This window comes from Pseudophryne corroboree, chromosome 9 (genome assembly GCF_028390025.1).
Source record: "Pseudophryne corroboree isolate aPseCor3 chromosome 9, aPseCor3.hap2, whole genome shotgun sequence".
Taxonomy (NCBI): Eukaryota; Metazoa; Chordata; class Amphibia; order Anura; family Myobatrachidae; genus Pseudophryne; species Pseudophryne corroboree.
This window is the reverse complement of record NC_086452.1, coordinates 482,540,972-482,554,408: the sequence shown is the minus strand read 5'-3', so window position 1 is coordinate 482,554,408 and position 13,437 is coordinate 482,540,972. Positions and strand designations below refer to the sequence as shown.

The following is a 13,437-nucleotide window of genomic DNA, read 5'->3' as shown; positions in this document are numbered from 1 at the left end:
CTCTATAACGGAGAGCCATAGGTGACGTAGCTGTGGACGGTCTCTCTATAATGGAGAGCCATAGGTGACATAGCTGTGGACGCTCTCTGTATAACGGAGAGCCATAGGTGACATAGCTGTGGACGCTCTCTCTATAACGGAGAGCCATAGGTGACATAGCTGTGGACGCTCTCTGTATAACGGAGAGCCATAGGTGACATAGCTGTGGACGCTCTCTCTATAACGGAGAGCCATAGGTGACATAGCTGTGGACGCTCTCTGTATAACGGAGAGCCATAGGTGACATAGCTGTGGACGTTCTCTGTTTAACGGAGAGCCATAGGTGACATAGCTGTGGACGCTCTCTCTATAACGGAGAGCCATAGGTGACATAGCTGTGGACGCTCTCTGTATAACGGAGAGCCATAGGTGACATAGCTGTGGACGGTCTCTGTATAATGGAGAGCCATGGGTGACATAGCTGTGGACGGTCTCTCTATAATGGAGAGCCATAGGTGACATAGCTGTGGACGCTCTCTGTATAACGGAGAGCCATAGGTGACATAGCTGTGGACGCTCTCTCTATAACGGAGAGCCATAGGTGACATAGCTGTGGACGCTCTCTGTATAACGGAGAGCCATAGGTGACATAGCTGTGGACGTTCTCTGTTTAACGGAGAGCCATAGGTGACATAGCTGTGGACGCTCTCTCTATAACAGAGAGCCATAGGTGACATAGCTGTGGACAGTCTCTGTATAATGGAGAGCCATTGGTGACATAGCTGTGGACGGTCTCTGTATAACGGAGAGACATAGGTGACATAGCTGTGGATGGTCTCTGTATAACGGAGAGCCATAGCTGTGGACGGTCTCTGTATAACGGAGAGCCATAGGTGACATAGCTGTGGACAGTCTCTGTATAACGGAGAGCCATAGGTGACATAGCTGTGGGCGGTCTCTGTATAACGGAGAGCCATAGGTGACATAGCTGTGGATAGTCTCTGTATAACGGAGAGCCATAGGTGACATAGCTGTGGACGGTCTCTGTATAACGGAGAGCCATAGGTGACATAGCTGTGGACGGAGAATTGATCGAGGTAGTGTGTCCCCGGTACCAAATCCTGTCTAGATTCCACTTCACTAGGCAGGCGATACCGAGAATGTACAGAGACTTCAGAAAAAGTGCCCTCAGTGTCCTAAAAAATGCAGTTGTACCCACTGTCCACTTAACCACGGACATGTGGACAAGTGGTGCAGGGCAGACTAAGGACTATCAGCATCTCGCAAATGCCAACTCGTTCCTAGGCAGGCTACACTATGTATCACACTTTCCGTAAGAGGCACACTGCTGACAACCTCTTACGGAAACTGAGGGACATCATCGCAGAATGGCTTACCCCACTTAGACTCTCCTGGGGATTTGTGATATCTGACAATGCCACCAATATTGTACATGCATTACATCTGGGCAAATTCCAGCATGTCCCATGTTTTGCACATACAATTAATTTGGTGGTGCAGATTTTTTTTTTTAAATGACAGGGGAGTGCAGGAGATGCTGTCGGTAGCCCGAAAAATTGCGGGTCACTTTTCGACATTCAGCCACCACGTGCCGAAGACTGGAGCGCCAGCAAACACTCCTCAACATGCCCTGCCATCAACTGAAGCAAGAGGTGGTAACGAGGTGAAATTCAACACTCTATATGCTTCAGAGGAGGGGTAATGCACCTGACTCAAGTGCAGTGGAGAATGATTTCCATCTTGTGCAAGGTTCTCCAACCCTTTGAACTTGCCACACGTGAAGTCAGTTCAGACACTGCCAGCTTGAGTCAGGTCATTCCCCTCATCAGGCTTTTGCATAAGCAGCTGGCGAAATTGAAGGAGGAGCTAAGATAGAGCGATTCCACAAAGTATGTGGGACTTGTGGATGGAGCCCTTCATTTGCTTTGCCAGGATTCAAGGGTTGTCAATCTGTTGAAATCAGAGCACTACATTTTGACCACCATTTTGGCCACAGTGCTCGATCCTAGGTTTAAAGCCTACATTGTATCTCTCTTTCCAGCAGACACAAGTCTGCAGAGGTGGAAAGACATGCTGGTGAGTAAATTGTCAACTCAAGCTCCGCCTTCATTTTCTCCCCGCAACTGGGGGCTGCAAGGAAAAGGATAAGATTTCCTAGCCCACCCGCTGGCGGTGATGCAGGGCAGTCAGGAGCGAAAGCTGACATCTGGTCTGGACTGAAGGACCTGCCAACGATTACTGACATGTCGTCTACTGTCACTGCATATGATTCTCTCACCATTGAAAGAATGATGGAGGATTATATGAGTGACCGCATCCAAGTAGGCACGTCAGACAGTCCGTACGTATACTGGCAGGAAAAAGAGGCAATTTGGAGGCACTTGCACAAACTGGCTTTATTCTACCTAAGTTGCCCCCCCCCCCTCCAGTGTGTACTCCGAAAGAGTGTCTATTGCAGCCGTTAACCTGGTCAGCGATCGGTTTAGGAGGTTACTTCGACTAAATATGGAGAAGATCATGTTCATCAAAATGAATTATAAATTCCTCCGGGAAGACCTTGACCAGCAATTGCCTCCAGAAAGTACATAGGGACCTGAGATGGTGGATTCCAGTTGGGACGAATTAATAATCTGTGAGGAGGAGGATGTACACAGTGAAAGGGGTGAGGAATCGGAGGATGATGATGAGGTGGACATCTTGCCTCTGTAGAGCCAGTTTGTGCAAGGAGAGATTGATTGCTTCTTTTTTGGTGGGGGCCCAAGCCAACCAGTCATTTCAGCCACAGTTGTGTGGCAGACCCTGTCGCTGAAATGATGGGTTTGTTACAGTGTGCATGTCCTGTTTATACAACATAAGGGTGGGTGGGAGGGCCCAAGGACAATTCCATCTTGCACCTCTTTTTCTTCTTTGCATTATGTGCTGTTTGGGGACTAGTTGAGTATCACTGTAGTGACATGGTGCAGGGGGAATGGTGGGCCCCTGTGACAGCCTGGGCCCCATAGCAGCCGCATCCCCTGCTCCTATGGTAGTTACACCACTGCTGACTGAGACTGCGAGCTTCACATTGCAATAAGTGGTGAAAACAAAAAATATAATAGAATGGAAATTATCAAGAAAAAGGCAAAGTATCACATGATAAAAACAGGCATTCAGTGATAAAGTGACCATTACTCGCCATTGCTCAGAGCGGCTGGATGCGGTGAAACGCGTAGCAACATCATTTGTGAGATTTTTACTTGTTTTATGCTTTATTTTTAGGATTATCAATGAATGCCTGTTTTTATCATGTGATACTTTGCCTTTTACTTTTTCTTCATATTTCTATGAAAACGTTTGATGTTTTTGGTTAATAAAAGCATCTATTTTTATATGTATCTTTCCTGGGTCACATCTATTGCAATGTCCCGCTTACAATCTCAGTCAGTATAAGGGTTCTGACCTAGATGTTATTGAGGTAAAGTACTATTGTCCGTCCACAGCCATGTCCCTCATGTATAGTCTAAGCTTCCATCCAAGCGTCGGAGATAGAAAAGTCCATCTATAAAATGCGTCAGATAGAAAAGTCCATCTATAAAATGCGTCAGCTAGAAAAGTCCATCTATAAAATGCGTCAGATAGAAAAGTCCATCTATAAACTGCGTCAGATAGAAAAGTCCATCTATAAAATGCGTCAGATAGAAAAGTCCATCTATAAAAGACATTTACAAGCAGAATGGTTTCTCTTTAGGATGTTTGATACATTTACCCCTGGTCTTCTTTCCGTCTCTCTGTGTATTGTATGAACTTGTGACTTATGTGACACGGCCCCATCATACAGACTCCACGTTGTAGCAGGTGTAATAGAACTTTAACATGTCCTGTTGCTTATTTTCAGCTTTGCCATAAACTTGGGCAAAGATGCTTCCAACTATCTGATACATCTCAACGCTCGGTTCCTGCTTCACGGAGACACCAACAAAATAGTCTGCAACTCAAAAGAGGGTGATGCCTGGGGAACAGAACAAAGAGAAGATGCCTTTCCCTTCCAGCAGGGGGCAGAGACTATGGTAAGACATAAAGTGCCTATATTCTGATCTAACTGCATTTATGTAATGCATGTCGTGGCATGGGATGATCTGACCAGCGTGGCATGGGATGATCTGACCAGCGTGGCATGGGATGATCTGACCAGCGTGTCTTAGGTTGATCTGACCAGCATGGCATATGATGAGCTGACCAGCGTGGCATGGGATGATCTGACATGGAATGATATGAACAGTGTGGAATGGGTTGAGCTGATCAGCATGTCATGGAATGATATGACCAGTGATAATGTCGATATTATCTTACACCATAAAGCTATACCTTTAAACACATTCTTACCATGGGGCCGCTACGGCCGCTATACTCAATACAGACGCTACGCACTTCGTACGCTATTTGCGTACAGAGTCCCGTACGTTGTACGTACTTGGCGTACAAACGCCGCGCTGGGTGTACAAAAAACGCACAGCGCGGGCACACACTTTTGATAAACTTTAAACCTTATTCGTTATGTAATGCAATGTTATTCTTACACTCTAAACCTTGTGCCGCAAAGCACTGTAATGATGATACACCTTAAACCTGATGCAGCGCTGACGGTATAAAGTACCCGCAGTGCGTACACACCTTATCAATACACTTAACCCTTATACAGTTAAACACTTTAAACCCTAGCAGGGAAATGAGGACACAACACCGATTTGTAGTTAACCGCTGGGTTCTAACACCACAGTGGATTATTTGAAAGGGGATAACAGTACAAGTTATACACTACAGAGCTAACAAGATAAATCTACAACAGAATAATGGCTACAGTCAATGTACATACGTGAGAATGTTCGCTTGCGCAACCTGGACCAGTCCTCCGCTCATCAGGTAGATAGCGTCCAGAGTCTTCTGACCGGCCAGGCAACAACAGGCTTTTTATACACAACTTCCATAAACAATACAATGGTCACTGTAATCCCTTTGTTCATTGGACACAGGGATGCATCTTTTCATTACAGGAGAGGTCATAGGTTGATTTGAAAAGGTGGGCGATGTCTTTCCCAACTGCTCTTGTGGGTGGTCTCCTCTGGATTCCCGCCGCATACATAATATACAGTAAATACAGTTTATATTTATATTCTACTTCTGCATATAACTATACGCAGGAACATGCGATCTTTCTCTAACCAACACCGGAATGTTACCCTTAAAATACCCTAGAGCTGGATACTAGACATCACCCTATAACCTTAGTCTGTCCCCTCCTATCATGCAAAAGCGAATCTCTTAGTCCTGGAATCATTTAAACTGTTGATACTTGCTGATGTGGTGCAGGGGAGCTATGTGTACAATGTGCACTATTTGGGTTAAATATGTAATGTTCTGATAACCCTCTATGCGCTCACAAACTCCGCCGTAAATGCCCATACCATGCGCAGGAACGCATGAGCGATCATACGCAAATTGCGGATATGTGCACGCACGGCTGAATAAGTGCGCGCGCAGCGGGCATGTGTGAGTGGTTAGTACATCATGTATGCATTACAATATTTTTCGACTTTGACACCAGCATGACATGGAATGATATGACCAGCGTGGCATGGGATGAGCTGACCAGCGTGGCATGGAATGATCTGACCAGAGTGGCATGGGATGATCTGACATGGAATGATATGACCAGCGTGGCATGGGATGATCTGACCAGAGTGACATGGGATGATCTGACATGGAATGATATGACCAGCATGATATGGAATGATATGACCAGCATGATATGGAATGATATGACCAGCATGATATGGAATGATCTGACCAGCATGACATGGAATGATATGACCAGCATGATATGGAATGATATGACCAGCATGATATGGAATGATATGACCAGCATGATATGGAATGATCTGACCAGCATGACATGGAATGATATGACCAGCATGATATGGAATGATATGACTAGCATGACATGGAATGATATGACCAGCATGACATGGAATGATCTGACCAGCATCGCATGGGTTGAGCTGATCAGCGGGTCATGGAATGATATGACCAGCATGACATGAAATTATATGACCAGCATGACATGGAATGATATGACCAGCATGATATGGAATGATATGACCAGCATCGCATGGGTTGAGCTGATCAGCGGGTCATGGAATGATATGACCAGCATGACATGAAATTATATGACCAGCATGACATGGAATGATATCAGCATGACATGTCTGTGTACCACCTGTAAGGGTTGTGGTTTTTCTTCTACCTTTTAGGTCACTGTATTGACTTCCTTTGTTTTCCAGATCTGCTTTGAGTACCAGCCGGATAAGCTTGTTGTGAAGTTATCTTCAGGAGAGCAGTTCTCCTTTCCTGTCCGAATGCCCCTGGATTCAATCTCATTCCTCTCCTTGGAAGGTATACTGATGAAGTCCATCACAGTGGAATAATTCCTCGCTCTATAATGAGCTGCCTGGACCCCAACTCATAATTCTCAGTCCCATCCCCCAAAGGTTATTGCAATACTAATTGGCTGAACAGCAACGTCTTCAGGACACAATGCTGCCAGACAGGTTGTACTTTGTCATGAATATTGACAACAGATTCAGTATGTTTCCTGTTGAGATCCAGGTGACCAGTTAGCAAGAATGATGAAATTATTCTGCTAGTTACTCCTTGTTTCTCCATTGCAAAATAAAGTGGTGTACCTCTTCAAATTGTCTAGTGATCTGGTGTTGCGGGCATAAAGCGGGAGATGTTGCAAACCTTCTGTCCGTTCCTCTGGTGGCGGAACGGAAATAACATTTTGCCAGACTGAACTCTCTTACGATGTGTTAGGGGTGCGGGAAAGGTTTCAGTCAGAACCTACAATGGTAGTATAGTCAGGTCCTGGCTTCCTGTGGTATTGGTGTTAAGGGAAGATATAGCTCCTGAGCTGTCGCTATGGTGTGAATGGATCTCCATACATGTTATTATTAATATTATTATTATCCTTTATTTATATGGCGCCACAAGGGTTCTGCAGCGCCCAATTACAGAGTACATAAACAAATAATCAAAACAGGAAGACAGTCACTTACAGTTGAAGACAATATAGGACAAGTACAGGGTAACTAAGCATAACTACACCAGTAAATGACAGAGATAAGTTCCAAGGTGGCCACAAAACTGCGGGATTTGGGCAGATGAGGATTATTAAAGTAAGAAAAGGATAAGCACATGAGGGAAGAGGGCCCTGCTCGTGAGAGCTTACATTCTAAGGGGAGGGGTAGACAGACAGGGGTGACACAGATGGGGTACATAGAGAGCGTAGAACAGAGGGTTAGGTTGAGATTTGGCTGGGTTTGGTGAAGAAGTGGGTCTTAAGAGCCCGTTTGAAGTTTTGTAGAGAGGTGGAGAGTCTGAGGGGGAGAGGTAAAGAATTCCAGAGAAAGGGAGCAGCACGTGAAAAATCTTGGAGATAGGAGTGGGAGGTAGTAATCAGAAGACAGGAGAGTCGGCGTGCAGTTACAGAGCGAAGAGGACGGGTGGGAGTGTAAAGGGAGATAAGGTCAGAGATGTAGATGGGAGAAGAGTGGGTGAGGGCTTTGTAAGCGAGTGTGAGAAGTTTGAATTGGATTCTGAAAGGGAAGGGAAGCCAGTGAAGGGCTTGTAGGAGAGGGGAGGTGGACGTAGTGCGTTTGGTGAGGAAGATGATCCGGGCAGCAGCAATGAGGATAGAGTGGAGTTGAGAGAGGTAATTGTCAGGGAGGCCAGTTAGGAGGAGATTACAGTAGTCCAGTCTGGAAATAATCAGTGAGTGAATAATGAGCTTAGTGGCATCCTGGGTGAGAAAAGGTCTGATTCTGGAAATGTTTTTGAGATGAAAATTACAGGTTTGTGAGAGGTGCTGAATGTGTGGTTTGAAGGAGAGGGAGGAGTCAAGGATTACGCCAAGTCAGCGTGCCTGGGGGCTAGAGGAGATAGTAGTGCCATCAATGGATAATGAGATTGTGGGAGGTGAGGTTGTGCGGGAGGGTGGGAAGATGATCAGCTCAGTCTTAGACATGTTGAGTTTAAGAAAGCGCTGGGACATCCAGGAAGAGATAGCAGAGACAGTTGGAGATACGAGTGAGGAGAGCCGTGGAGAGATCAGGGGAGGAGAGGTAGATTTGAGTGTCATGAGCATAGAGGTGGTATTGGAAGTTAAAAGAACTAATGAGTTCACCTAAAGATGACGTATAGAGTGAGAAAAGAAGAGGACCAAGAACAGAGCCTTGAGGGACACCAACAGTTAGTGGAAGTGGGGGGGAGGTAGCATCATGAGAGGAGACAGAGAAGGAACGATCAGAGTGGTAGGAGGACAGCCAGGAGAGGGCAGTATCACGCAGACCAAGAGAGTGAAGAATTTGCAGAAGGAGAGGGTGGTCCACAGTGTCAAAAGCAGCAGAGAGGTCAAGAAGAATAAGCAGAGAGTAGTGGCCCTTAGATTTGGCTGCATGGAGGTCATTGAGACTTTTGTGAGGGCAGTTTCAGTGGAGAGGAGAGAACGGAAACCAGACTGGAATTGGTCAAGTGAGTGAGAGGAAAGAAAGGCAGTGAGGCGATTATAGACAATACGCTCAAGAAGTTTGGAAGCAAAAGGGAGGAGAGAGTTGGGTCGATAGTTGGAGAGAGTGTTTGGATCAAGGGTAGGTTTTTTAAGAATAGGGGAGACAAGAGCATGCTTAAAAGCAGAGGGCACGACTTCCGGTTCCGGCTGCTTTGAGAGCGGCAGCGTGAGGGGAGAGCTCCATGCTGCCTGCTAATTACAGCATCCTTTTCTAGGCTTATAGCCTCCATTTACCCTGCAAAAGCCACCCCCGTCAGTGCCGAGCGCCGAGACCGCTGTATTGAGCAGTATTTCACGGCCGCCATGCCCAGCAAAAAGAAAGAGAAGGAGAAGCGCCGCGCTGAGCCCAAGATGGCGCCGGAGCTCCGCTGTCTGCTCCCCCTCCCTCACCAGATGCAAACCCACAGGCCTTGCCAGAGGCTCCAGTGTGTCATGCACAGCAGGTCAGTGTCTCTCCAGATATGCCCCCAGGAGATCAGATCCTTTTCACCCCAGCAGCACCTGTCACATATAGTGACATGGTAGGGGCGATCCGCATTGCAATAGGCCCCCTCCTGCAGGCCCAGGCAGCAGATATCAGCAAACAGATAGCACATTTATCACATAGTTCTCCAGCACGTTGTTCAGTTTGAAGAACTCTATTTCATGATGTATCTGTGCTCAAGCAGGAAGTGCAGCATGTTACTAAATCACATCATCAGATCTGCAATAAACTCGATGACCTTGAAAATCGATCGCGTAGATCGAATCTCCGTGTAATTGGTCTCCCTGAAACCCTTAAAGGCACCGAGCTGTACACTATTCTACGTGCTACCCTGCCAGAAATACTCGGCATCGCTGCTGCGTGTCATGATATGGTAATCGAACGTGCACACAGGATAGGGGCTCAGAAGACGCACGACGGAGCCAGACCCCGGGTAGTGCTTTTTAAATGTCTCAACTTTCTACACAAGGAGGTGATCTGGAGAGCCTCTCGCAAAATACGCAATATTGCCTGGAACTCTCACAAGATTCTGATATTTCAGGATTATTCCGCGGAACTCTCTAAAGCGAGGAAAGCCTTTTCTCCTCTCTGTTCCCGTCTCATACAACATAATAGAAAGTTTTCTCTACTGTATCCGGCACGGTTACGCATATCTCTGGCACGTCCTTTACTGACTTTCTCTCTGTGGCGGATGCCGAGGCCTTTCTGAAAGGAGAAGATGATGCTGCTGCTGTGTCTGATGACAATGATGAAGATTGACACTGTTTGTCCTCCGACTACTCTCATTGTGCCTTATTCAGCTGCACACCTCAAGCTGGCGCTACCTTTCCATTGCAGGGACATCCACCCCCCCACCTCAAGCTGGCGCTACCTTTCCATTGCAGGGACATCCACCCCCCCACCTCAAGCTGGCGCTACCTTTCCATTGCAGGGACATCCACCCCCCACCTCAAGCTGGCGCTACCTTTCCATTGCAGGGACATCCACCCCCCCACCTCAAGCTGGCGCTACCTTTCCATTGCAGGGACATCCACCCCCCCACCTCAAGCTGGCGCTACCTTTCCATTGCAGGGACATCCACCCCCCCCCCCCACCTCAAGCTGGCGCTACCTTTCCATTGCAGGGACATCCACCCCCCCACCTCAAGCTGGCGCTACCTTTCCATTGCAGGGACATCCACCCCCCCCACCTCAAGCTGGCGCTACCTTTCCATTACAGGGACATCCACCCCCCCACCTCAAGCTGGCGCTACCTTTCCATTGCAGGGACATCCACCCCCCCACCTCAAGCTGACGCTACCTTTCCATTGCAGGGACATCCACCCCCCCACCTCAAGCTGGTGCTACCTTTCCATTGCAGGGACATCCACCCCCCCACCTCAAGCTGGCGCTACCTTTCCATTGCAGGGACATCCACCCCCCCACCTCAAGCTGGCGCTACCTTTCCATTGCAGGGACATCCACCCCCCCACCTCAAGCTGGCGCTACCTTTCCATTGCAGGGACATCCACCCCCCCCCCCCCACCTCAAGCTGGCGCTACCTTTCCATTGCAGGGACATCCACCCCCCCACCTCAAGCTGGCGCTACCTTTCCATTGCAGGGATATCCACCCCCCCACCTCAAGCTGGCGCTACCTTTCCATTGCAGGGACATCCCCCCCCCCCGTTACTAGTTGTTGGCGGGATCGGCAAGGTCCCACTCTGTCCTCAATATGGACGCTGACTGTGAGCAAATGCACCCCGGATGTCTTGTTGATGTCTCTTTGTTTTGTTTTTGATTTTGTTCTATGTTGTTTGTCTTGTATCTCCCAAGTACTCTGCCGCTAGCCGGAGGGTTACTTTTGTCTTGCCTCCAATGCTGTCTGTATGGTGCAGATAATTCAAACTGTACCACGTTACTCCCCCTTTCATCTCTTTCTCCTCTCTTTTTCCCCTCTTTACCTTTCCCAGTTTACCCCCCTCCAAATAGATCGATGCCACCGAACTATGTGTTTAGGATGTACCGAATGCATATTTACCTTGCCTCCTATATCCAATGTCGACTGTTAAATTAGGTTCCTGGAACATTAGTGGGATTAACTCACCACAGAAAAGGATAAAAATACTACTATATTTGAATAGAATGAAACTTGATATTGTCTATTTGCAGGAAACACACTTAGTAGCCGCTGAAATGCTAAAGCTTAACGCCATGAAGTGGAAGGTCCTCGCATCCTCCCCTTTTACTTCCAAGGCCAGAGGGGTGGATATATTGGTCAGAACTACTGTCCCAATTACACTCACATCTGTGATTGATGACCCTGAAGGTAGATTCATAATTTGCAAAGTGATGCTAGATCGATGTCCATATATATTATGTAATGTATACGCCCCCAATACTAAATACCACTCTTTTTACACAAATTAACACGCATTCTTACACCACTTCATGATACACCACTTCTGTTGGGTGGTGATTTTAACATGGTCACCTCCCTTCACCTGGATAAACAACTGCCATGCCCTAGAGGCGTATCCCTACCAAAACATGGTATATCTTGGTTTGCACAATCCTTACACCTGTTAGACGTCTGGAGATCCTTGAACCCCATAGAAAAAGATTATACATGTCTTTCTGCAGCACACGGAACTTTATCCAGAATAGATTATCTGTTCACCTCTGAGTCCTTATTACCCCGGGTGCTTAGAGTTATGATCGAACCCATTGTACTCTCTGACCATGCAGTGGTATGGGTGGAATTGAAACTGCGCACTGAGCGGAGCACATTTCGGTCCTGGAGATTCCCTTCATCTCTATCCCATTCCCTCACCTTTAGGAACAAAATAGAATCCGTTTGGGATTCTTACAGCGACACCAACTCGGAGACCCTTTCGAGCTCGCCTCAAATGTTCTGGCAAGCCTCAAAAGTAGTGATGAGCACCGGAAATTTTTCGGGTTTTGGTTTTCGGTTCGGTTCCGCGGCCGTGTTTTGGGTTCGAACGCGTTTTGGCAAAACCTCACCGAATTTTTTTTGTCGGATTCGGGTGTGTTTTGGATTCGGGTGTTTTTTTCAAAAAACCCTAAAAAACAGCTTAAATCATAGAATTTGGGGGTCATTTTGATCCCAAAGTATTATTAACCTCAATAACCATAATTTCCACTCATTTTCAGTCTATTCTGAACACCTCACACCTCACAATATTATTTTTAGTCCTAAAATTTGCACCGAGGTCGCTGGATGGCTAAGCTAAGCGACCCAAGTGGCCGACACAAACACCTGGCCCATCTAGGAGTGGCACTGCAGTGTCACACAGGATGGCCCTTCCAAAAAACACTCCCCAAACAGCACATGACGCAAAGAAAAAAAGAGGCGCAATGAGGTAGCTGTGTGAGTAAGCTAAGCGACCCTAGTGGCCGACACAAACACCTGGCCCATCTAGGAGTGGCACTGCAGTGTCACGCAGGATGGCCCTTCCAAAAAACACTCCCCAAACAGCACATGACGCAAAGAAAAAAAGAGGCGCAATGAGGTAGCTGTGTGAGTAAGCTAAGCGACCCTAGTGGCCGACACAAACACCTGGCCCATCTAGGAGTGGCACTGCAGTGTCACGCAGGATGGCCCTTCCAAAAAACACTCCCCAAACAGCACATGACGCAAAGAAAAAAAGAGGCGCAATGAGGTAGCTATGTGAGTAAGCTAAGCGACCCTAGTGGCCGACACAAACACCTGGCCCATCTAGGAGTGGCACTGCAGTGTCACGCAGGATGGCCCTTCCAAAAAACACCCCCCAAACAGCACATGACGCAAAGAAAAATGAAAGAAAAAAGAGGTGCAAGATGGAATTGTCCTTGGGCCCTCCCACCCTTGTATAAACAGGACATGCACACTTTAACCAACCCATCATTTCAGTGACAGGGTCTGCCACACGACTGTGACTGAAATGACGGGTTGGTTTGGACCCCCACCAAAAAAGAAGCAATTAATCTCTCCTTGCACAAACTGGCTCTACAGAGGCAAGATGTCCACCTCATCATCATCCTCTGATATATCACCGTGTACATCCCCCTCCTCACAGATTATCAATTCGTCCCCACTGGAATCCACCATCTCAGCTCCCTGTGTACTTTGTGGAGGCAATTGCTGCTGGTCAATGTCTCCACGGAGGAATTGATTATAATTCATTTTAATGAACATCATCTTCTCCACATTTTCTGGATGTAACCTCGTACGCCGATTGCTGACAAGGTGAGCGGCGGCACTAAACACTCTTTCGGAGTACACACTTGTGGGAGGGCAACTTAGGTAGAATAAAGCCAGTTTGTGCAAGGGCCTCCAAATTGCCTCTTTTTCCTGCCAGTATAAGTACGGACT

The 13,437-nt window shown here is 47.2% G+C and overlaps 1 protein-coding gene across 1 annotated transcript in view; it reads left to right on the top strand.

Moving 5' to 3' along the window:
* The window catches only part of LOC134958700 (galectin-1-like), a 51,967-nt gene extending 45,239 nt beyond the window's left edge, over nucleotides 1-6,728 (top strand). Inside the window, exons 3-4 of the mRNA XM_063941454.1 lie at nucleotides 3,875-4,046; nucleotides 6,318-6,728. Of these exons, the coding sequence (XP_063797524.1) occupies nucleotides 3,875-4,046; nucleotides 6,318-6,461 (316 nt within the window). The 3' untranslated portion in view covers nucleotides 6,462-6,728. The remainder of the gene's footprint in view (nucleotides 1-3,874; nucleotides 4,047-6,317) is intronic.
* Nucleotides 6,729-13,437: the final 6,709 nt, after the last annotated feature.